General features: G+C 41.2%; 1 protein-coding gene across 3 annotated transcripts in view; it reads left to right on the plus strand.

Annotated features, from left to right (window-relative positions):
* The window catches only part of rxfp2a (relaxin family peptide receptor 2a), an 80,842-nt gene that overhangs the window by 12,509 nt on the left and 41,703 nt on the right, over window positions 1–26,630 (plus strand). For all 3 annotated transcript variants that reach the window (XM_034207328.1, XM_034207342.1, XM_034207336.1), the window contains exons 3-11: window positions 2,149–2,232; window positions 3,019–3,124; window positions 10,887–10,958; window positions 13,621–13,692; window positions 15,740–15,811; window positions 16,871–16,942; window positions 21,465–21,539; window positions 22,162–22,233; window positions 25,988–26,059. In XM_034207328.1, the coding sequence (XP_034063219.1) occupies window positions 2,149–2,232; window positions 3,019–3,124; window positions 10,887–10,958; window positions 13,621–13,692; window positions 15,740–15,811; window positions 16,871–16,942; window positions 21,465–21,539; window positions 22,162–22,233; window positions 25,988–26,059 (697 nt within the window). The remainder of the gene's footprint in view (window positions 1–2,148; window positions 2,233–3,018; window positions 3,125–10,886; window positions 10,959–13,620; window positions 13,693–15,739; window positions 15,812–16,870; window positions 16,943–21,464; window positions 21,540–22,161; window positions 22,234–25,987; window positions 26,060–26,630) is intronic.

The raw sequence follows: 26,630 nt of genomic DNA on the forward strand, positions 1-26,630 counted from the left end.
TCCAAGCTCTGTTCTTTGAGATATACACACTGTTATATTTTAGTCACAGAAGAGATACTAAGTGTTAACGCTGACATGGAACGTGGCCGTGGGGGTGTACTCTCATTGACCTAAGGAGGCGTATGGCGCAGTGGACTAGTGCGTTGGTGTTCGGATCAGGGGAGCACAGGTTCAAACCCCACTGCAGTCAGCATGTCGCTGTGTCCCTGGGCAAGACACTTCTCCCCAAATTGCTCATTGTCGAGATTAATGATTTGCTGTTGAGTAACGATAGTGCTGTCTACTAAAACCCAGAAAGTTGCTCGAGCAATAACTGTGGAAAAAACAATTTGACAGCACATGAAGCAGGAGATAATGTATAAATAGGAATCCTTACTCATTGAAATATGTTCTTAGGCTTAGGGATACACTACTGTATGATACATTCAGTGACATGTTATGTACAAAACAAGAAGGAACATAGTAATGAAATAAAAATAAAGGGTATAGAGTGAGCCGTTAAGCGAGCATGGCTGATTATTACTTTTCTTTTTACAGAACAGAGATCAATTTCATTTTGCCTTTCAATATAGTTGACAAAATGATTGCTCACCCACCATTTGCAATATTTCACCATATGAACTATGACACAAAAAGTTGTTTTTCTGAGAGTTTAAAACCCCAAAGCTTTGACCCTTAAGCAAAGAGGAACAACCATCCATCACATCTTCTCATTATCACCAGTGACTCTTCATAGCTTTTATCTACACTGAACAAAAATATAAACGCAACACTTTTGTTTTTGCTCCCATTTTTCATGAGATGAACTCAAAGATCTAAAACATTTTCTATATACACAAAATAACCATTTCTCTCAAATATTGTTCACAAATCTGAAAAAATCTGTGATAGTGAGCACTTCTCCTTTGCCGAGATAATCCATCCCACCTCACAGGTGTTGCATATCAAGATGCTGATTAGACAGCATGATTATTGCACAGGTGTGCATAGGCTGGCCACAATAAAAGGCCACTCTGAAACGTGCATTTTTGCTTTATTGGGGGGGTCTGGGGTGGTCCGAAAACTAGTCAGTATTTGGTGTGAGGGGTAGGGTTAGGGTAATGTTGTGAATTGAGTGGCCTGTGTTCGTCGTCCATAACATACGCCTGCCCATACCATAACCCCACCACCACCATGGGCCACTCGATTCACAACATTACCCTAACCCTACCCCTACCCCTAACCCTCACACCAGATACTGCCTGGTTTTCGGACCCCCCCAGACCCCCCCAATAAAGCAAAAATGCACGTTTCAGAGTGGCCTTTTATTGTGACCAGCCTAAGGCACACCTGTGCAATAATCATGCTGTCTAATCAGATTTGTGAATAATATTTGAGAGAAATGGTTATTTTGTGTATATAGAAAATGTTTTAGATCTTTGAGTTTATCTCATGAAAAATGGGAGCAAAAACAAAAGTGTTGCGTTTATATTTTTGTTCAGTGTGTGTTCACATGCAGCCTCCAGCCTCAGGGAGGTTGTGGTTGGAGTGCAAACAAATGTGCTGGCTTCCTGTCGGGGACAACATGTTTGACAGCTCCAGTCAGGCTCTGGTTAATGCCTTTGGTGCAAAATCTGTCTTTTATTAGACAACATCTACATGTGATCGAAGCCTCGTTCAGATGTTATATGTTATGGGTAGTTATTATAAGCTTCTGTTGTTTAGTAGCGAACGTGTTCATTGCTGTTTACAGGCATGTGAAATGCCAGTTACTTTTCTAAGTAAAATATCTTTATGTCAAAAGCCTGGAGTTATGTTTTAGTACAATTTACCTTGATTCTAGCAACTAGATTATTAAATTCAACAACATTTTCAATCAAACTACATCCCTTAAGTGCAGTTACATTTTAAATAATTTGAAAGGTAATGAAATAATGTCAGAGCAGTATTTTTAGATCAACTGCTGCAATTTCCTATGAAGCACATTTTATTCTTAATTCAAATGAATCATAACCTCATCCAACTGCAATAAATGAACAAGATAATATGCCTCGATGAAGGATTATCTTGTGCCTACCACATTTCTGTAGCCTTTACCATCCGTGTGAGTGATCGTCACTGGGTGTAATCTGTCTGTGCAGATACTATTGTCCTTGTTTGGCTTTGCAGGGGACAACTACGGCTGGGCGGACTCATTTGGTCGTACACTACAGGATGCCAAACATGTGGAACAGTACCTCCTAAATGAGTGTTGTAAGTGTGTGCGTAAACAATATGCATGCTTGAATGTGTTTAAGTATTTACTTTTGTATGAATATCTGTCTGTTATTGCTTTGATAAAATAAGGATCCTTACATATACATTCAGATATGAGGATCATCATCTGATAAAGTAAAAGCTTGAACCATAAATACTTAAAGGGGCGCTATTATGCTCATTTTCAGGTTAATATTTGTATTGTGTGATATGTTTACATGCTTTAATGTTCAAAAAGGTATTTATTGTTCTCATACTGCCTGTGCTGCAGCACCTCTTTTCACTCAGTCCACTCTGATTGGTTAGCTGGCAAGCTCTGTTGTGATTGGTTAACCACTTAGAGGTTTCCAGGCCCCTAGCCTCACATACAATATGTTGTAGAGCTGCAGTGCTACATAGTGATTTTATTATGTCACAGAAGTAAACCAAGGAGTCCAATAGAGGCGTTTCAGGCAGTGGGGGAGAGAAACTCCCTCGGTCGTGAACTTTGGGATTTTAGCCTTTGCAGACCATTTACTGTACATGCACAAAAACCTATAACACACTAAAGTAAAAAAGAGAAAAGCACAAGAAGCATAAAGCATATCACTGTAGGGCCCTGGTAATAAGTAACAGGCATTTTCAATTTCAACAACTGTTCGATGATGAAAATAATTTCTGCACAATCAAATGTTTCATGTTGTCTCCCAAAGGAACACTTGTATCACTTTGTAACATTCTGTAATAACCTTCTTTAATAAGAAACCATGAATGCATGTTTAAAGTGTGTGTATGTGTGTGTAGTGTTGCAGGAGTATCCGGAGAGTTGTGACTGCAAACAGACAGATGTGGTGTGTGTGGAGGTCAACCTGCAGGATGTTCCTCGGCTCTCTCCTAACGTTACCTGGCTGTAAGTGTCTTCTCATTGTATTGATGTGTGTGTCAGTCTTTGTATACTTGTGTGTGACTACCCGTTGGAGTTTAAAGTGAAATCTCTTCAAAGCTTGGATTTTTTTTCTTTTCACAAAGCTATTTTAGTCCGGAATCTGGCTTCAGCAATGCAGTTTTCAGCTTGTTGTTTATGTTCCTGGAGATGTAGAGGCAGAGGCTTTTATTGTCAAAAGATGTAATCCTGTTAGACCCCTGTTAAAGGGAAAAGCACCAAAATCAGATTACCTCTAGTCTATAGCTATGTTTGCCTTCTTATACATTTTTGTATTTTTCATCATGGGACCTTATTTTGGAAAAATAATGTATTGAAGTCAATGGAGAGAGAAAACGTATCTTTCGATCCCGTTTGAATTGTGCCATGAATTACACATATGATGTTTGTCAATCTTAAAAAATAATTTCCATGTCAAAAAAGTCACAGTTTGTCGTAAAACTGTTGAAATAAGACTATGAAAAATACGCAACTAGAAAGACTACAAATCCCAGAGTCGCGTAAGTGATGTCATAATTGTTTTCCTCCACTAAGAGATAGCTCAAATCAGCGCCATATAGATATAATCTATCTATATGGCGCTGGCAAAGATAAGATAATTTTAACAAGATGCCTGTGTGCTTAGTACCAGGTTGTTATCATACCAGCCAGGGGCGGACTGGGAGGAAAAAGTGGCCTAGGGATTAATTGACAGACAGGCCCACTTAATGCGCAGCATGTATCGGCCAGCCGGTGACGAAAAACAAAAAACAAAAAACTCTATGCATTTAATGTTATTTTGGACAATTATTCATATAGTAATCACCTGAGCCCTTGAGTTAGAGCAAAAATAGTTACAGCATATATTTAGTGATTTTAATGTTAACAGATCATTGATGCAATAACATTTGGACCCAATTTGCCTGACTTGACACATGGAATAAAACATGGGCATAGGAAGCATCCTTAATGTGGGTGAGACAATTTAACAGGGGGTGTGGGCAGGTGGTAGACCTTACCTCCTCTAGGGGGGTCCGGGGGCTTGCTCCCCCGGGAAGATTTTTTTTTTAAATGTTGAAGTTAAATGCGTCAATTTGGTGCACTTTGAGAGCAAAATTAGGGACTAAATATATGGATAGATCTCTCAACACCCATATGAAACAGAACTGTAAACAGATTTACTTTTTCTTTCAACATTTATTTGAACAGCAAGTGGAGGCAAAAGTGACTGCACCCAACACAATAAACCTGCTAGCTAACTAGCCTAAACTCAGTAACAGAATGTGGGCAACACGTTCTTCTCCACAGCCGCGCGACCTCTGAGTCAGACGTCATAAAGGAAAGTAAAACTATACTTACCTTCAAAACCTCTCTTAAAGAGCACCTTCGGGGGAGAGCATTGCAAAACTGGCCCCGGTAATGGTACAAATCTCAACCTGTCGTTCAATGGACAGCTTCCCCCCCCCCCCCCATCTATGTATATACTCGCATTTTAGACTCTGTTACTAACTGTATATCTGTAGACTTGGTATGTCTTAAATGTCCGGTTAGGATGTATTAGAACGAAATCTAAAATGAAAATTGTAAACAAGCAATCTGTATGTAAAAAAACCACCTGTATGTAAATTGTAAATAAGCCATCTGTATGTCAAATATGTCTTATATGTCTTAAATGACATGATGAATTGGAAATGGGGGACCCTGATTTAAACAAGACGAAAGTCTTTCTCTGGTCTGCATCCCCTTAACAATTGTATGTTTTGAGCTGTACTGTACTGTACCCAATATACAAGCTGTTAATAAACTTTTCAATCAATCAATCAATCAAACTCCCCCCTTTTCTATCCTACGGGTACAGCCACTCCCCCTGAACCCCGTTTCCCTGCCAACCCCCCCCCCCCCCCCCCCCCCCCCCCTCCCCTATGCAAGCCCCTCCCTCTGAACCCAGGGCTTGCCACAATACTGTATACACTGTATACACAAACTATACAAAAACGCCTTTACGCTTTGGAGCTTGTTTATCCATCTGTAAGCAACTGCCAGCTAGGTCTCTCAGTCACTCACTCTTGATCGTTCACTGCGCAGGGAGTGGCCGGAACACTTACAAATGTGGGCCGGTAGGATTTAGGAAAATACAAAAAGATTTTGTTTTACATTTTTTTTTTTTTTTTTTAAATAAAATATTTGTTGGGCCCTCCGGCCCACGCACAGCACCGACCCACCGGGGAAACTCCCGGTATTCCCAATGGCCAGTCCGCCCCTGATACCAGCAATGGGTCTTGCTCGTTCTTTCGCTTCCCGTCTGATGAAAGGACCAGGAGTGGCTGGATCAAGTTAGTTACCTAGCTAGTAGCTAGCATGTTAGTTAGCATTACAGGCTTGTCATTTTTATTAATATGAAGTAACATTAAGTAACCCAAAATGTTAAACAGTAAGAGTAGTAGTCATATTTCGTGAACCCTTTGAAGAGTACTGTCACCGGTGTGATCATTATATAATACACAATTTAAGCCCGGGGGAGAAATGCTAACGCTAGCATCGGCGATCGCCGATCTTTTCTACTTCATGCTATCTGCACAAATGGTTGACAATTGACATTAAACATTAAAAAGACCAGGCAGTTCAGAGAGAATCAAAGGAAGGCAGGCAAGCAGCTTTGCATGACATTCTTCTGGACGTGTTTCATTGTGGTGATAGCGAGGGTAGTCAATCGTTTTGTTGACAAGACAAAGTGACAAAGACAAGACAAAGTGACAAAGACAAGACAACGTGACGGCCATCTTGGTGACGTGTGTTGTTCTGCGAGACCAGAGATGTAGTTAATTGTGCGTTTCACACAAACAAATGTGTTACTTACTTCACAGTTTTACGACACTTTTTTTTTTTGACTTGCAAAATTATCTTTTAAATTGACAAACAATGTGTAAATGTGTAATTCGTGGCACAATTCAAACGGGATCGAAAGATAATCTTTCTCTCTCCATTGACTTCAATACATAATTTGTTCGAAATAAGGTCCCATGGAGGTCCACCGGAAGGGGAGGGACTTCGCCACTCTATAGACAATCAGAAACTCTGCTGTCGTCTCTGATTGATGGCCTGTCAATGTCAGGCAAAAAGAAAGCACAGCAGTGAACCGTGCCACTGAGCCAAAATGCACAATACCAGGAAGATGGAAAGCACCCAGCGACATGGAATTCTGTTGTTTTTAATGTAATCAATTACACTTGTGCTTTTTCTGTTATGAGCAGCAAAAATGTCTGCCATGAAAAATATCTCTTACTGAGATTTTGGGCCGCTCAAAGGTGTATTTTGAGTTTGTAGACCACCAGGCTGTTTCCCCTCGGTCTTTTAGTAATCATATCTACTCGAACACCTGGGAAGATTTTTTTTAAAACTAGCTTTCTCATTACATTCAAGGTTCCAGGTTCAAGGTTCAAGGCTTTTATTGTCATGCGTACACACCTACAGTGTAGTTATGACGATGAAAATCTGAGGTCACAGGCTCCTCCAACAGTGCAACACAATAAAACAGAAAGAATATTGCAAGTAAATACAAAAAGTAAAAAAGTGGAATAGTGCAATAAGAGTCTATATGCAAGTGAGTGAATCCTATCCTTATCCTAATTGAATTTGGACAATTTTTTGTATTGAGTTGTTATCCATGAAACGCACCCAACAATATATTCTTGATCCTGTGAATCTTTAATCTTTACTCAGTAAGCCTCATGTTCTCTCCGAACTGATTTAATTAGCCAGTACTCCCCCAAATCAAATCAAGTTTTATTTATATAGCACATTTATAAACGATTTTTGGTCGAGCCAAAGTGCTGTACATCAACACACTCTCACTCCCTAAGCGTCCAGGAGCGACGTTTGGTCAGTGTCCGTGGCGTCCAGTTGTGACGCTCCTAGGCTCCTTCAGCGTCATAAAGGGACGCAAATAGCTTTCAACTGATTGCAATATATTCCCATCTGCGGCGGGATTTGACGCTCATGAAAGCACGGCATTCGTTTGTGTCGGCTGCCCTTAAAGGCAATGTGAGCGTCCATTCCCATTGGATAACGGAGAATTGTACACCCGGAAGTAAGTATTCCTCTTACTGTCGATTTATTTTACAGTGATATCTGCACTACTCATCGACTAAAAAACACCAGATTATCCTTGTTAATTACACAACATTGATTGGTTTAAATTGTGTGCAATGCTTTTGTATTTTTCCCCTTCGATTCGGAGAAACAAATGTTTTTTCTGAGTCTACAGCACCTCCGCTTTTAGGGTTGACGCAGACCCAAACTTCGCCCGGAGGTCCCCCGGTGTTGTTGCGGGAGCTGCTGCACTAGCTAACGCTGCATTAGCTGCTGCTGCACTAGCTAACGCTGCAAGTCGAGTCTCAAGTCATAAAATGTGTGACTCGAGTCCACACCTCTGCTATGTTCCATCTGAATTTACTCTGACACAGAAACATCTATATTGATTCTGACACTTCTACATTCAACTCACAGATGTAACCTTGCTTTGATAAAATAAATTATTCATATAACCCTTTTAGAAGTTAAGTTATAGTCATTTGTTTGGGGCATAGCATTTTCGAGCCTGAAACCTGAAAAACAGGCTCAGGACTTAAGAGGCTTAATTTTCTGACAATTTATTTCAATTATTTTCCTTGTTAATTTAACACACAATTTTACAACTGTGAGAATTATGTGTACACACCTTCTTAGAAAAGAAATACATCTTTTGTTGCCCTCTTGGGGCCACGAGAACCTTCTTCTTCGCCATCGTATTTTACATTTTCACACAGTTTTACGACACGACGTAAGTGAATAAAAAGGAAACGTAAAGCGGTTGCAAACAACAACGGCGGACACGGACAATTTGAGTTGTGCCTTTTGTAAGCTGAATTTATCAATAATTTGTCAATAAAAAGGGGCGAAAAACGTCACTTGTCCATCGGACAAGTCAATTTAAATATCTACTTGTCCGATGTTGTGAATAACACGTCCCGGACGGTGGGACGTGCACTTTTTCGCACACTGAACATGGCGCGCTGAAATTCATTTCCGGGTCACTACCGGAGGACCGAGGAGTCGGTTTTCCTCTGTTGAAATCGACCAGCTGTGAAGGTGGGGGCGGGGCTTTTATACGTGAGTAGTGAAAACACTTCCGCGTAGTCTGCTCACGTGTATCCTCCCTTTCGTCTCCTCCCTTTCGTCTCCTCCCGCACCCCTCCTCCCTCACCCCTCCTCGACTCCTCCGTGTGCATTTCAGCTATTGGGACGTCCTTCAACATGGCGTGTCTTGATCGATTTCCGGGTCAAGTCCCGGAGGAGGAGAGGGGAGGAGTCGAGGAGGGGTATTGGGATGAGGCTAGGGAGAGGGACCAGACAATACACAAGAGAGGTTTCTCAATACTCAAATTTCCCCTCCTCGACTCCTCGGTCCTCCGGTAGTGACCCGGAAATGAATTTCAGCGCGCCATGTTGAAGGACATCTCATTTCTCTAAATGCATCTCGAGGATCGAGCATCGAGGAGGCTCTCTGGAGGAGCTCTAACCGAGGAGACACTGATGCATCCTCCACGGCTCCTCCACGGATGCATTTCCGGGAACGGTGGAGGCGTGACGCACGCTGGACTTATCTCAGCCAATGACAGCTCTGCATGCATCCCTTGGATATTATATTAGTAACTACTTTCATCGCAACGCAATGTTTACAGTGAGAACAGCTGTGAGGTCCGTGCAGAAAGCAGAGCAGTGTGTATAATATATATCACTCAGTATAACAGGCCTACATTACTCTCTGTATTTGCTGTAGTTTAGTAGATATCTACAAACAAAGAGTCAATATTTTTCAAAGACCATTTAGTGCTTCACATAATAAAATACACAACGGCTGTAGCCTGATTATGCTTTAGGAGCAGTAGGTGTGTGTGGTATACAGTGTGTAGGTGTGTGTGTGGTACAGTGTGTAGGTGTGTGTTGTACAGTGCGTAGATGCGGCGGACAGACGGGTCTCAGTTGGTTTGGTGTCCTATGCTTACTTTTAATACTTGTACAACTTTTGGCCCGTAATTTCAATTCCCCATTTCAGCGACCAGAGAGAGGGGGGGGGTGGAAACCAGTCTCTGATTGTGTTACATTATTATGAGAGTGCTCTCATACTTGTTTGATTCAGAAATTGTATATTTATATAAATATATGTGTGTGTATATGTCCGCATCTGTAGCCTGTTATTGTCTCATTATACCGCACTGTGAATGAATTAAAAGTAAATATATTTCATCATGAACACATCTGTCCATCAGACAGAGGGCTGCTGTGCCTCCTGTCATCATTAATGGACGTCTCTTTAAAAAGACCGCTCAGAAGAGAGGAGTTCTCATTTCTGCTTCCCCTCCTCGACTCCTTCGTTCGCATCTCCTGTGGGCGGGACTAAGTCTCGAGGATAGGAGTCGAGGAGGGGAGTTAGAGAAATGAGAAAGGGCCAGGGAGAACAGAAAAGCAAAATAACCCCACAATTAGACACAACAAAACTCAAACCCTGATAGCAATTCACAGTCAAAATGATACATCCTTTTGATTGTTGTTTTGATTGTCAGCAGGTCATTTCACACTTACTTCTCTTCGCTTTGAAAAGAGAAGTCACTCCCTTGCTCTCTTCTTATAAAAGAAGCTTTATCTTTTTCAAATAAATCTGTCCTCAGCCAAGAATAAATGTTCAGGCTGCAGCACAGGTCTGCACGCTGCTGACAGCACCGCTTCTCCCCAACTTTATAGTCTGTGCAGTTGCTGCTTTTTAGTTGTAAAATCAATTCAACCGTTTGATTTTAGGGCACTGTCTCGCTTGGCTTGGCTTTGGATTTTACAATAGCCCCCAACGAACCCAGAAACGGTTTGAGTTCCTGACGTCTGAACATCACTGGGCCTCTGCTACAGCCCCCACTGCTCAGAAAGATCAACAGTAACATGAATAAGATGTTTGTTGTAGCTTTCAATCATATTTGTAGTTAGTTTGGTGCATACAGTGTGCAAATTACTTCTCTGTCTATACGTCTTTATTCGGTTAGGTTGTTTAATCTTATTCCTATAGTCACCGTTTCAATTTGTCCACCCGCTTTCGCTCTGTTAGTGAGTAATTCAATTTCAGTCTCTCTGTCTTTTGTTCTCAGTGATTGTACGCTTGCTGAATTATTATAATAGACATTTTGTCCCGTGGTTCTGGAGATACCTTTTTACCTCTAAAAGCCACAGAACTGTCATGCTTGAGTTAAGAGAGGATTAATTTAAAAGTCAGAATATCTTGTTCCGTGCTTGACATTCAAAGTGTAAAACTAAAAACGTATAAATAAATAGCTTGAGTGCCTGAGTAGGTCAACAGGTGCAGTATCTGTGGATGACAAAAGTATGAGTTTGTTATTGTTGATAGTTACAACAGTATATCAATTGTGGACCCATTTATTCTTATTTTAGCTCGCTTACATTTTCGTTATCTTTATCACCTTCCCTGCGTCCAGTATTATTCCACTGTGGTCTTGGTCCAACTTTTTCGTATTACACGGTTGACCTTTTCAAGTATTCACTTATACAGATGGTGCTTCAATTATTGTAGAAATGTGAAGCCACACACTCTTTAAAAGCCACCTCTAAATAAAAATAGCAGTAAATAAGGTTTGTATTGCTCCACTGTGTTAACATTAAATGCATGTTGTGCTTTCCTAACTCTACCATTGTATGGCTTCTGTTACAGGTCACTGAGGAGAAATGAGATTCGAGTGTTGTCTGATTTAGTTTTCTCAGAATACTCTTACCTAGAGAGACTGTAAGTATTTTTATGTTACTTTTCACATTTTTGCAAATACAGTTTAGGTTGGTAAACTCTGTTATTTATGTGTTTTCTACACTTAGTGAGTTACTCAGAATCTGTTAGATGAGATTTTATGGTAGGGGTTAAGAAAACAATAGTCCCACTACAGTAAACAAAACAAAAAAGGAATTAATGGCTGAGCAAAACTAGCACTGATGAAGTCGAAAGACACACTCAATGTTTGTTACTTAATAACATGCACATTGATATATAGGTAGAGGGCCAAGAATCATCATACTGTGCATTTATACAAGCAAATGCAAACATGTGTTTGGTTCGGAAGATAAGAGCCCATCCTAATACTTGCCTTTTGAGTTGAATACATTTCGTTTTTTTTGTTTTTTTTACCTTTCCTACCCCAAAAGACAGAAAGGGAATGTCCATTGAAATGTTACTACTGTTTGCATTTCCAGATAGAAATGTGGATCTCTGAAATCATAGACAAAACGAGCTCAACACACATTACAATGTGTATGTGCAGCCACTTAGCGTGGTTGTGTTTTTTTTTTAATATGATATTGCTCATGGATTTATTTCATCCGTCCCCTTTCATTTAATTATTTTCTTTGCTGTAGATTGTCCACTATCATTGTGAAGCAGTTCATCTCTTTTATTGTCAGACATTGTGAACCCCTCCACTCACATCCGTAACCTTGGCATCATCCTCGACCCCACCCTCACTTTCCTCCCTCACGTCAACCAGGTCACAAAAAACGCATTCTTCCATTTAAGGAACATCGCCCGCATCAGACCCTCCCTCTCATCAACCGCTGCTGAAACTCTGATCCATAACTTTATAACATCCCGACTGGATTACTGCAACAGCATAATTTTTGGATCACCTGCATTCACACTAAAAAAACTTCAATATGTCCAAAACTCAGCTGCCCGCTTGCTCACCTCCACCGACGCTCCGACCACGTCGCCCCTATCCTCCATGACCTCCACTGGCTCCCCATCAAACACCGCATTGACTTTAAAATATTACTTTTCACTTTCAAAGCCCTCAACAACCTTGCCCCCCCCCCCCCCTACCTCTGTGACCTCATCCAACGACACAACCCAACCCGTCGCCTCAGGTCTGCTGAAGCTAACCTACTGCAGCCCATCAGGACAAAGCTCCGGACCTGGGGTGACAGGGCCTTCGCTGCAGCCTCCCCCACACTCTGGAACTCCCTCCCCAGCCACGTCAGACCCGCCAACACTCTCACATCATTCAAACAATCTCTCAAAACTCACCTTTTCACTCTTGCCTTCAACTCCTAACCCCTTGCCCTTATTCCTCCTAGCTTAGCACTTTCTACTTTTGTTGTTATTTAGTTTTACTTGCTTGTAAGCACTTTGAGCACCAGGAAAAGCGCTTTATAAATGTAATGTATTATTATCATTATTATTACAAATAGATGTGTGTTATTCTTGCGTAAATTACTGCATATTGCTGCAGAGTGAACCAGGCAAACTTGACATTTTGTTTCATTTATCATACTTGAAATGATTTTACTATGTGAGACAGACTGCAGTCAAATAAATGTCATGCTGTTCACCGTTAGGAGGCAACTAGAGTGACGGTTACAAGTCGTTCTCGCATTTCCAATTGTTATTTAGTAAATACTCAATTAATCATTTAAAAATGTATTAGGAACGAATCATCTCTGATGTCCTTTTAGTTTTTCATCCGTCATGAAGATAAATACTAAGAAAAGATAAATGTAGTGACAGATAACCAGAAGTATTTGTTTACATTTGAACCATTTGGCATTCAACTGTCTTCATTATGCTGCGTCATTCTAGTCTAGATGTGTATTAAGGAAGTGTGCATTAATATTGAAACACACAGAATCTTCTTAAGAATTGTGACTTTCATTATTAATGATAAATACTGAAGAAGGCATGAATACACCAACAAAGTGTAAAACAGATGACACTTTATAATCCTAACCAAGATTAGTTTTAATTTCATACTCTTGCAAACTTTCATGACAAGATAGAGAGGAGCACAAAATTGGTTTAGGTTATAATAACATAAAATGTGTATTTGTGTCTTTTGTTTTATAATTTATGAGGCTCAAATGGTAATCACTAAATTGACTCAAGACTTGAAGCTGCCTTTTGTTTCCTTTTTCAACTCAGTGGATTAATGAGTATGCATAGAATATATCTCTATTTTTGCGAGGATTTACTTTCGTGCTGCATGTTATGGTTAAATAATAGTGCCAAAATAATTAATAATGTCCACACTTTGAGTAGTTATTATAAAGCAGCTGTCTGCAGTATCTAGTTAGTATGGAACACACACATTCACAAACATATTCACTGTCTTAAAAGTTCATGGCAATTTACATCTTTTGAACACTAGTTATAGGGGTGATTTAATGGTCATATTTTACATCTCAGCAACTGATTGTTCTGTCCTCTGTGTTGATGTGGATGACCTTATTATCCTGTCTGTGTTCTCACTGAAGTGTAAAAAGGGAAATAATTATTCTGCAGTGGTTGATAATGATGATTCTGCTCTAAAAACCTGGTATTTATCATTTTTACAATCATTTCAGGCGTACTCTTTGTGTAAGTGTGCATTGAGGGAAAATGGATTATGATTATTTTACTCTGTTCCCAGGTATCTGCAAAACAACAGCCTCCAGTTCATATCCAAACACGCCTTCAGCGGCTTGTACAGTTTGAAGAGGTTGTAAGTAGCCTGCCCACTTCAAAATGTTAATCCATTTCTGAAACAATAATGCAGATTTTGCTTTCTGTTTACTTTTCCCTTACCTTTTCTATTATCTCCTAGGAGCTTGTCTTGTATATTGGGTTCTAAGTAGAAGGGCATGAAATAATCAATTGATTTATTTGTTTGTTGTATTTGTTACCTTCATTAGAATTGTTCATATAATGTAATCAATTATCTTAAAAAACTCTAGCTAGAATAGTTATTAATTGTGTTTGTATTCATTGAGTGACTGCGACTTCTTGTTTTTTGCATTAGAGAAAAGGTTATTTTTGCAACACATTTGTCTGACAGTATTGCACAAGGTAAAATGTTCTGACTCTAAACTGGCTCTGGGGACACTGAATAGTTGAGGAAACACACATGCATAAACTTAAATGTTAATTACGTTGTCTACAAAAGCCAATCTTTGGCTTTTGGGGCGGTGGTGGCGAAGTCGATAGGGACTTGGCTTGGTAACTGGAAGGTCACCAGTTCAAGTCCTGGCAAGACCAAGTGCTACAGAGGTGTCCCTGAGCAAGGCACCATTCCCTACACTGCTCCCCGGGCACCATTCAAAATGGCAGTACACTGCTCCTAACACTAGGATGGGTCAAATGCAGAGAAACAATTTCCCCATGGGGATTAATAAAATATATCAAATTAAAAAATAGAAGAACATTTAGGTCAGGAAAGTGTTTCAAGTTTAAGCCACAGTTAGAAATTATAGATTTATTTGTATGTAACTGTGTACTAGGGCTTCCATTACGTTTCATGATAGAGTTATTTCCGCGTTATGTGATTCAATTCACTGCAAACATAGCTGCTACAACCCGCTGCTGCAGATACATGCTTTACAACATCAGGAAGATGCGTCCCCAGCTGACCCAGAAAGCGACGCAGGTTCTGGTCCAGGCTCTCGTCATCTCACGCCTAGACTACTGCAACTCCCTCCTGGCTGGTCTACCTGCATGTGCCATCCGACCTCTGCAGCTCATCCAGAATGCAGTGGCTCGTCTGGTCTTCAACCTTCCTAAATTCTCCCACACCACTCCGCTCCTCCGCTCCCTCCACTGGCTTCCGGTAACTGCTAGAATCCACTTCAAGACAATGGTACTTGCGTACCATGCTGCGAATGGATCTGGCCCTTCCTACATCCAGGACATGGTTAAACTGTACACCCCAGCGCGTGCACTCCGCTCTGCATCAACCAAACGGCTCGCTGCACCCTCGCTGCGAAGGGGACCCAAGTTCCCATCAGCAAAAACACGTGGGTTTGCTATCCTGGCTCCAAAATGGTGGAATGAGCTCCCCATTGAAATCAGGACAGCAGAAAGCTTACACACCTTCCGGCGCAGACTGAAAACTCATCTCTTTCGACTCCACTTCGAGCGATAGAACTATTAACAAAGCACTTATATACTAATAAAGGACTGGCTTACCTAAAGCCAGTTGAGTAGCACTTGAAATGTTTTTGCTCTATGAAACCTGATGTACTTATATGATTCGGTTTTCTTCAAGTTTGTATTTTGTTGGTCGAACGCACTTATTGTAAGTCGCTTTGGATAAAAGCGTCAGCTAAATGCAATGTAATGTAATGTAATGTAATTAAAAGATAAATTATTAATGAAATGGAAAAAAAGTATGGGAAAAATGGCAATTGCAGCAAGTCTAAGATAAGATAAGATAAGATAGAGCTTTATTGTCTCCCTTAGGAGAAATGTGTCTTGGGCATCGAGATAATACACATAAAACATTCAGGTCAATCAGTCATAGATACAGAACAGAGATCACATAATCACATGGCAAAGAAACAAACAAGAAACATACATACATTGGGTCTAAAACCCAGATATTCAGTTTGCTACGATATATGACAAAGAAAATCAGCAAATCATTGTAGAGCTGAAACTAGAGATTGTCAAGACTTTTATATTATGAAATTAATTTAGCTTGAAAGGTTATATCCCTGAGAATAAGATAAACAAAAATAGAACATCATCCCTCTGTCTCTGTTTTTTTACCCAAGGTTTATCAGTGAAAACTTGATATCCTCCCTGAGTCCCGGTGTGTTCAGTGATCTCCATCAATTACAGTGGCTGTGAGTAACACACACACACACACACACACACACACACACACACACACACACACACACACACACACACACACACACACACACACTCACACTCACACTCACACTCACACACATTAACCTACTCACGAGAAGGTCATTGTGTCGTGTACTCTGCTGAGGTTTCATATTAATGCAGATGGCAGGACACTGTGTGAAAATACAAGAGCACTTCCCTATAAGGAGTCATAAACGTTGTGCAGCTGTGGAGATTATGCCTTATTTCCCCCATGAAATCCAATTTGAGTACCACTACACAGAAATGAATGTCTGTAAAGCTAATGAGGCAAAGAGCTTTATGGGTGCGTTATATTATTTTTGCTCCAGAGCTTTTTAAACGGTGCACTTTCTTTTTGGCCTGTCGTGTTATAAGTCTACTAAACCAGGTTTCAATGTTAAGGACCCAACTCTCAGACTTTATTATTTGTTATTTCATGTTTTCTCAATGGCATCCAACCAAACTGAATAAGATTTAGTTTAGATAGTAGTTTGTTTGCAGGGTGCTGGGGTTAGATAAGGCTCTACTTCACATCATGTTTATTTCAGTACAGACAACTTAAAAACTAAAAGGCATTTGTTATAGACATTTTGAATTGTGTTGTTTCTGTTTTGCTGTTTTGTTTTTGTGACCGTTTCTTGTTCTAAGGTCTCTTTAATAATCTTCTTATGATTGTTTTATTAAAACCACTCTCATCATGTCTATATGCTAGAATATTAAGCTACAGCCAATATTCAACCTACAAGGTACAACATGTTCATAAATCACATTTTTATTTGTTAGTCCTTTTTACCAATACACAGAACCAGGCTTGCTCTTTACCCCTCCTCTATTTATGCTAAGCTAGGCTAGATAAGATTTGCTTTATTTAACCAGAAGATCAACACCACTTCTCGTCAGTACGCAAAAGTTATTTACTGGCTGTACAGTAGTTTTCACGTATTGACGGGAAAGTGGTGTTGATCTTCTGGGTGAGAAAGCAAATCTTATCCAAAATGTTTAACTATCTTTACAATTCTCTGTGTCAGGATTTTGGATCATAACCCACTGAGCATCCTGTCCCAGGACACTTTCACCGGGCTCCAGTCCCTCACATACCTGTGAGTTGCAATGTTTTTACTTAAATATCTGTTGTATTGTTGGCTGATTTCAATTCTCAAAATAACTCCGGCAGTTGTCTTGCATATGTACTATAATATGGATATAGTTTGAAGGAAAGCATCATACCCTTTGACAATAATTGCTAACCTGAAGAAACTCCACATGGGAAAATAAACATTTTGATGTCTAATGGTTATAATAACATACTGTATCTCAACTTACCAAATTGAATATTAATATCATGGGCATTTTTAAATGTAAACCACCTTCATTTGACAAACTCTTTGTGTTTATCTTATTTAAACATGTGAGTATGCAGGACAAGAGCTTTATGCATGTTAAATGTCTGTTTAGTTGTACTCTGTGATTACATTTCACACTTAATTTCATAATCAGTCATGTCTTTGTGTTATAACAGCAGTCAAGTAATGAGGTCTTACGGTACGATTGTTTGCCATTTCATGGGCCATATGCTTTTTCTCAAAAAATACACACCTTGTTTTTTTTAACAAAAGGGCTTGTTTCCATCCTGACATGTCACCTCACTCTTTTCTCTCTGACTTCACTTGTTATTCTTCCCTCCTACTTCACTGACCTTAAAACCGCCCTGGCACTTTGTCTTTATAGAATGAGAAGATTGCAGTATTGTTCTCCTGGTCTTTGTTCCCGGTGAGAAAGCCTTAAAGCTGTCCTCTGCGTCTCTGCTTCATCCCTCCACTTAAAGGGGACATATCATGCTATATAAAGTATAAAGTATATAAATATAGTTTTTTTTTCAAAATACCAAACAGATCCTGCATTTTAGCCATGCCTCATTTCCCTCTATTTGCTCTTTCCAGAGCTGTTTTTGCAGGGGTCTGATTCTGTGCAGCTGACCACGCCCCCTGCAGGAGAGGGGAGCGTGCTCTGAGATCAGCTGCTGGGCTGTCAGAAGAGGGGGAGAAAAAGAGATCTCCGTCCTCCGTGTTTTATTCTTATAGAAGTAAGAAGAGAAGTAACGGGTCAGAAACCCTCCTTTTTACGCAGCGGTCCAGACAGACATCAAACAGCGACACATATTCAGTTGCCAGTTACTTTGACATTAGGGCAGGGATATCTAGATACTTTCTAAGGTTTGACATCATGAATTGTGCTACTTTTAAAGCAAGGAACGATGTTTTCAAATCTGTAATCAAAAAGCTCCTCAAAAACGCTTTCGAAGCAGTTCCTGCCGTTGCTACGTTAGTTCAAACGGTAACAACGGACTATTTTTCTTAGCGGATGCATGTCAATTTAAATCAATACAATTATTTTTTAAATCAATAAAATCATTTTCTAAATCCATAAAAGCATTTCAATTAATATTGGGAGTCATATCGTTACTTTGTTGAGAATGTGGCCATGTAATAAGCGGGATAATGTGCACATTGCATAATGTGCCTTCATGCCGATCTAGATCCCTCCGCTTCGCGTCGGGCTCCTGATCAGCCTATTGGTGTTCTTTTCCCCATAATGACCGCGTCGCTGCACATTATCCCTTATTACATATGATTATATAGAGTCATTATTCATTTGTTTTAAAGCAGGAGGCGCAAACGCTTGCCTCAGAGAGGGAGAAAAAGAGCCACAGCGGAGAATAAACAGAAGGGCACCCATGGCAAACATGCAAGGGAAGTCTTCTTCCCTACTTTGGTGGCAGACTACATTGCCACTTACAGGCCTGGCATATGTACTACAGCGTCTCCAGCGTGTTCGAGCGGCAATGGCCGGCCGTGGCCCAACCTCTCATTCCCCTGATAGGTGGAGAATTTACCACTAAGCGGAGCACCCCTTTTGTGACGTAGAAAATAATTCAAATCTGGATCAGTCTGAATCAGATCCGTTACAGATCCTTTTATTTTTTTAGAGGAAAAGAGAGAGTATTTTCTGACACTTGGTGAGTTCCCTGACACACCGGGGACACATAGTCGTGTATAAAAGACGTACAAGAGTGCATTTTACATGATAGGTCCCCTTTAACTTAATCTCTCTCTATTTTTCTTGTCTTCCCTTAACAGGTATCCATTTCAATAAATGCCTCCTTTAAAGGTGGGGTAGGTCTCTCTAGGTCGTCCTCAGACGAGCCCTCCATCGTTGCTTCCAGTCATCCCGGTTCTCCATACATCTGGCCAGTTCATTGGTACTTTTTGCTCCTACGTCATTCTTGAGTACGTCCACGTATGTTTGTGCGGGACGTCCTCGTGACCGATGCCCGTGTGTTGGTTCCCACAGCACCAATTTGCCGGCTGGCAGCTCTTGATGCCTTTGGCAATGTCCTGCTAGTCTCATTATCCTGGCTGCAATTTTCTCGCTCACCCTTGGTATTCCCTCGTACAGGATCTTGTTGGTTACATGTACACTCTTGCTGATGTTAAGTACTGCTCGCAACATTCTGGTGTAGCATCCGTCAAGAGACTTTTGCAGGGTTGGCTTCAGGGTCCAGCATTCACTGCCATTGAGGAGAACAGATTCTACCGTTGCATAGAAGAAGCTGAGTTTGATTTGACGGGGGAGGTTGGAGTTCCATACACTGGTCATGCCGTTCAGGGCCCAATATGCAAGTGCCTTCCTCACCTTAAGATCTTGCTCGGTTGAGTTGACCCATGAGCCCAGGTACTTGAAGTCCTTGACTTCTTTCAGCACAGTGCCTTCTGTTGTTGTCAGAGGTGGATGTTCTGGTAAGATGTTATAGGTGATAACCTCAGTTTTCTTGGCGTTTAGCCTAAGGCCAACCTTGGCACACTCTGACTCCACTCTGTTCAGGAGTTCCTGTGCTTGCTCCACGCTGTCGAAGAGTAGGCTGATGTCGTCCCCATAGTCCAGGTCTGTCAGGACTACTGTGGGGTGTCGTCTCGACCTCCTTGGTGTTAGAGTTAAGCCAAGATCCTGCTCTCGTCCACTGATGGCCTTCCTGAGCGCATAATCCAAGACCATGATGAAGAGGAAGGGGGCCAGGTGGCAGCGCCGTGGCAACGGAGAAGGGGACCGCGTGCTCGGCCGCCAACCCGTACCTCGCTCCGACACCGTCTCCCCGGTCCGGGGGAGGGGAGAGCCGCATGGCGAGCCATGGAGGGAGACGGGGTAGGAGTCGTCCGACTCCTGCCCAGCACTCGGCCCCAGAGACAGGTCGTCCCTGTGGACGGGCCAATCGTCCTCCTCAGCCGCAGCAGCTAGAGCGTCCGCTCTTCGCTTCCTGTCGGCTGACGGGAGACGGGCACAATGCGAACACGCGACCTGCTGGCTGAGAGCCGCGTCCGCGTGCTCTGGCCCCAGGCAGGATTCGCATATCGCGTGTAAACCATAGCTCATGATATACCCCGTCTTACATGAGGGACAATCACGGACACAGTTGTTGCTCATGACTCAAATTTCCTGTGCTTCAGTACTGTGCTGGTTGCTGAAGAAAAGAGGGAGCAGATTGCCGGGCCCCCTTCCTATTTATACCGGAAGGAGGCCCGAGGGTGGGGCCCACCTTGCGGGTGGGCGTGGACTAAAAGTGTTTCAGTGCTGCGCGGGGGCGCAGGGGGATTACCCAATAGCGATAGCCTTAGAGGGCGAAGCCATATACGAAATAGAACTTCTCATCCTTTCCAAACATCCTACAATTAAACTACATTAACAAAGGTCAAAGGAAACAGTTAAAATACTGTCAATGTTACAAAAACAATCTATTACACACTCACTCTGCCTGACTCCTTCAAAGATCGCTTTTTACCTCCCGGGAGTAACTCTCAGAGAAGTGACCATATGTCTGTATTTGTGTTTCTTCATCCATCTGTGGGATGAACTGCAGTCGCGGGTCTCTACTCAGTCTCTCATCTGTCGGAAGTTTTACCCCACGAAATATCAAAGTTTCTTCTTTGAAAACTGACTTTACTTTAACCCTCACAGTGCTGGGAGATTTAACTCCATTTGATTAAAGGCTCCTGAGAAGGGTTTGATGTTACCTTTAAACTACTAATCGTGTTCTTGCATTAAGAGCCGACTATTTTTTAAATCCAAGGCTTTTGTTCTGATTTATTACCTTCCAATGATTAGACATTTATATTCATTTCAGTATACTTGCAGAAATGTAAAAAATTACTTCAAACATTCCCAGGAAGAGGGTTATCAATTACAGTGAACCATTTATTATGTATTTAATCCACTGTTGTTTGATACATTATTTGTGAGCATAAATCATTTTATCCTGAGAACACTACATCAAAGACACAAAGACCAACCAACAAATCGTAAACAGAACGTCCTTGACAAAGTTAAATATGGACTCATGATGCACGTTTGTCAGTTGGCTGCCAACTCTGAAGTCAGCAGGAACACATGGTGACTTTGCCATGAAATGTAATGTTATTAAAAATTAGAGCAAAAGACGTAACACATGTTTTGTTTCCAGTTATACAAAGCAACAGTGCATCACCTCCGCTCCGTAACGATGGGAATCCCCCGCTGAGGGTGTCCAATTGTCTGTTTTGAAAAATAAATATGTTTTCCTTCTTTTTTCAGATCCATGGTGGGCACCGCGCTGCAGCAGCTCCCACACCCCAGCTTCTGTCAACACATGCCTGCCTTGGACTGGCTGTGAGTCTGCTCTGACAGTGTGCTTGTGTGTGAGCAGGTGTGTAGTGCATGTGTGTGACTCAGTACACATCTGCTCTTTAAATACTTTATCAGTTTGTGTGTGTGCTTGTGCTTTTGTGATTACATAAACAAGTGAATGGTAGACAAAGGTGACAGGGGGCTGACAAATTGCTGACAATAAGTGGATGAGATGAGATTTAACAATGTTTGTCAGCAAGTGAGATGAAGGATCAGTCTGACATTAAGAATGACCTCGTCCACATCTGTAAATGTTATAAGTCAATCAGCATTCATTCCAATTCCCCTCTTTAAATACCAACCTGTCTCCTTATTGTTTTCCCTTTTCAATTCAATAAAGCTTTATTGTCACCAGAGGGCAATTCTGGTGCACAGTACAACAACAAATACACTATAAACAACAAAGTGCAAGTAGTAAAACATATCTAATATTTGCAACAATACAAGGTTATGTTATATTTTTCCAACCCCAAAACACCAGACAAATGTTATATTTTATTACTATTCTTGTGCTCATTTAGAAATGTTTTCACATGTGAACACGATATGTGTTTTGTAAAGTTTAAACAACATGTCCCCCCCTCCCTTTTTGTTCTGCTCACAGGGATCTTGAAGGAAACCAGATTCAAACTCTCAACCACTCAATCTTGAAGTCCTGCAGCAAGCTTGAAGTCCTGTGAGTATATCCTAGTTTATAACGGCTTGAACAATCCCTTCTTGGAGTCATTATTGTCGCCACATCAGACATTACAGCAATGATGTCATATTGTCTATATAAAACAAATCCTCCAGAAGTAAACATTATTCTGTTTTTTTTATTTATTTATTTCCCCTTTAGCTATATTCAATACAACACGTTTTTTTCTTCTCTGTTTGCAGTCATTTTAGTTAATTTATCCAAAAGACACATTTGGAAGCAACTTTTTTTTTTAAAATCACATTCAGGTTATTTGTTCAAAAGTTTGATATGGCAGACCCCTGCTTCAATATTAAAAACCATTGCATCTTTAAGAGTATCATCAGTCTAGGTAAATGACCCGTTAGGTGTTTTACTAACCCTTAGAAGCTCAGCATAGTCCTAAAGACTGAGGAGTGCATAAACATCATCTGGTTTTAATGTTGCTGATATTTTATATATCTTATAATTCCACACACACACATTTGAATACTTTATTTGGTTCCACAAATTATATTACATAAGACAGGGAGTCAAATATATCGGGGCTAAGCAGCACAGAACACTTAGGGGAACACATAGCACCTCCTTCTCCACACGGCTAAGCTGCCAATAATAGCTGAAACAGAGCAATATTTGGCAATTTGTTTGGCTTTTCTCTTTGACATTCCAGCAATTCTCAGACCAATCATGGTGCATTTATATACATGGCCAAGACTTCCGAATATAAGTATGCTGTATCTACACTTGTACCCAAAGCTGGTTATCACATCGAGCAGTGGTTGGTATTTGATATACTTGTCCTGGAAAGCCTGGTCCATGTACAGGTCAAAGGCACAGCCTACTTCTAATATTAGCACCTCCCTGTGGTTGGTGTCAACAAAAACAACATCAGGTGTATTTGGGATGTTAGCAAAGACATCATTGGTAAAACCAAACCATTCTGGTAGCACTCTAGCGTGCTTGTACATTGCTGCACTAGATGGTAAGATGTTTCGTACCGCATCAGACACAATGTCCACAATACGGTCATGACGGGCTATGTACAGGCGTTTGTATGCATTACATCCATTTGTTATGTGTGCAATGGATTCTAGGTGTTGTTGTGAATCCTGATGGTTTAAACAGAATGGAGTGTGAATGCGAGGGTACCAGGTGGACAGATTGTACTTAGTGGGTAATACCTGCAGTCTTGCTTTGATGGTAAATGTCAGAACATCCTCACCAACAGCGGCGTTCTTAAACACTGAGTGTGAGACTGAGTGGTCAGCAAACCCCAAACAGGCTAGCTTTCCCTGTAGTCTGAGTCCACACCAGTGCTGCCTGATCTCAGACTGCTTCATGCTGAGCAGAACCCTCCTTGCAGAGTCTCTGTGCAGTTCCACAGTCTCTTCCTGAGGTGTTGTGATGTCGGCCTTCACAACCACACTGGGGTCTGTGATCAGTTCATCAGAGACAGGGACTTCAGTCTGTGTGTTGAGTCTTGTCCATTTCAGCTGGACTCCAGTCCGATTGCAGAGGTCATTGAGATCTGGCCAGTCAGACCAGACCCCGAAGCCCCTGGCCTGAGAGTCCAGTTTCCCAGAGTCTTTCCTCCTGAAGCCGAGGAAGTTGTTCTGGTCTGCGCTGGCCAGGGGGATCTTCCTTCTGTGTAGATCCAGCAGGAGAGAGGCCCTGGCCATTTCTCTTACGGTGACATCATCATTGTTAAGCATGTGGATCAGGTGGGCTAGCCTGGTGGCTATGTAGGTCCACTCGACATTGGGGACTCCCAGCCCCCCCTCTCCACATGGGAGAAAGATGATGCCCCGTGTGGAGTGTGTGTTGAGGCCCACCCACTTTCTGACCAGCTGGACAGTTTTGTTTGTCATTTCTCTCAGTGCCTTGAGAGGGATGTGTACATTGGCAAAGAGATGTTGAATTTTAGCCAGCCAGCCAGCCAGCCAGCCAGCCAGCCAGCCAGCCAGCCAGCCAGCCAGCCAGCCAGCCAGCCAGCCAGCCAGCCACACACACACACACACACACACACACACACACACAACCCAAAGGAGAACAGCAAACCTTTTGTGAGTTAAGGAATGGAACAGGCTTGTTACGGTGTATGTTGGAAGCAGGATCCAAATGCAGATATAAACTGAAAAAACTCCTTTATTTCAAGGCTAGGGATATAAACAAAGACAAAACAGAACACTCACCGACGAACCAGTCGTGACACAAGACGAACCAACACTGAACACAGGAAGAGAACAGACTAAATACAGGGAGGGGTAATCACAAGACGAGAAACAGCCGGGCAGGGGAGGAGAAACACAAGGGCCACAGGTGAACACAATCAGACAACTAGACACACCAGGGAAACTAACGACAGGGGAAAACACAGGAAGAAGGACCAGACAATATACAAGGAGGAAAATACCCATAACCAGACATACAAAACTACAATCGTGACAAAACATGAGAATCCTGACAAGGCTCTCTCAAAGTTAAGCATGTAAAGACTTCAATATGTTTTCTAGGATGTCAACAAACTGACTGTGAGAAACAAGCCTCGTCTACATCAATGTAGCTCAGAAACAATAAGCACAATGCACGCATGTGTGTGTATTTTAAAAGACACACGGGTAGGGATTATTACAAAAATATTTTATAGTTTAGGGAGTATGTTTTGATATTTATATGTGCTTTTAGTCATTCTTAAATTCAGTTGTCAAGAGTTATTGAATTAGTTGCATTAACGTTTTCTTAGGTCATGGAAATTACAGCAGCCAAATCTGGTATAATTATCTCTTATGTTAGATGCATTTAGTTTTATACAGAATGGTCCCTGGCAAATAAATGGAATGCACGTAACTAAATTAAACCTCCTCTGTTGCTCTCCCTGAGGTTTCTCCCATTTTTCCCCTTAAACTGTGGGTTTTCTCAGGAGGTTTTTCCTTGTACGATGTGAGGGTCTAAGGATAGAGGGTGTCGTTTTTCTCATACTGATATTCTGAACAATCTGTGCTGTTGTATTTGCTGTAAAGTGTCTCTACTGTAGGCTATTTTTATTATATGTACAGCACTTTGGCTCGACCAAAAATCGTTTATAAATGTGCTATATAAATAAAACTTGATTTGATTTGAAACCTATCAATAATTAATGTAAAAACTATTCATTAATATATTAGTAGAAGAGTAGAAACTTTGAGTTATGAGAACAGAGTTATGAAAACTATTTCAACAAGCACAATTTATATTCTGGTCTTCAAACTGAAAAATTGAATTGCCTTTAGGATTGAAGAGAATGCAATTTTCTAACGTAACAGAGAAAGTTTGATTGTTTGGTGGACTGGCTGCACACTGAGGACATTTTCTCAGAAAGATGGGAATTACAGCAATCAAATTTTGTTTTTCGTATAAATGCATGTGATGTCTTTCCATTCTTTTTTTATAAACCATCAGTGTTTGCCATCAAAGTTCCTGCTCTCCCCGTGTCTCGAGTCCTAACCCCATTGCTTCAGAAGTTTCCATCACACTTGTCACACAGTCTAAGAAGTTAAAGCTTTGGTTTGTCTCTTATCTTTGCCTTTTCAGGCAGAGCTGTTCAAGACGAAGATAATTGATTCAGTATTCGTGGAGAGTTGCTCTGAACGGCTAGTCAGAAACTCTGATTCTGCAATGATTGAGGTTAACCTTCATTCCCAACAGTGATTCGCCAGAGGGATTGAATCACCGCTTTGCACAAATGTTCTTACATGTGCTCTGTCCTTTCCAGAATTATGATGGACAACAGGATCCGAAGAATTCCTGAAAACACTTTCCAGTCTTTGTGGAAACTGGCTGACCTGTGAGTAAAGCAGCAGTCTCATTATAATCATACAATGAATTGAGTTAATAACAAATTACATCCGATAATCATGAATAAATTGTGGTTAGTCTAATAAATGACTTTGTTTCGGTAGAATGTAAGTAAGTAAGTACAACTTTATTTATATAGCACCTGTAGAGGCTAAGCCAACGCTTTAAGCCTCTGAGGATCCGCTTGCTGGGTGTAATTGAGGCACACCCTGTTTGCTGCCGAATAAAAGTCAGAAACAAAGTTTCCAGTTTGAAATTGTCCATTTATTTCCCTTTTTACTGGTTTCTTTGTTTCATTCACCACACGATATTTATGCTTTACACAATACCTTTTGCTTTGTTTTTAATCCCGTGTTTGTGTGTGTGCTCCGTGTGTGTGTGTGTGCTCCGTGTGTGTGTGTTCTCCGTGTGTGTGTGTGTTCTCCGTGTGTGGTCAAAAACTGTATGGGCCTTCCGGAGGAACCTCTCACCAACACACATAGGTTCCTACCTTTATACCCACAGTTAATTGGCTCCTACAGCACCCTTCTCAATGTAATGCCTATTCGTGAATATGTAAT

Source organism: Gymnodraco acuticeps, unplaced genomic scaffold (assembly GCF_902827175.1).
Source record: "Gymnodraco acuticeps unplaced genomic scaffold, fGymAcu1.1, whole genome shotgun sequence".
Taxonomy (NCBI): Eukaryota; Metazoa; Chordata; class Actinopteri; order Perciformes; family Bathydraconidae; genus Gymnodraco; species Gymnodraco acuticeps.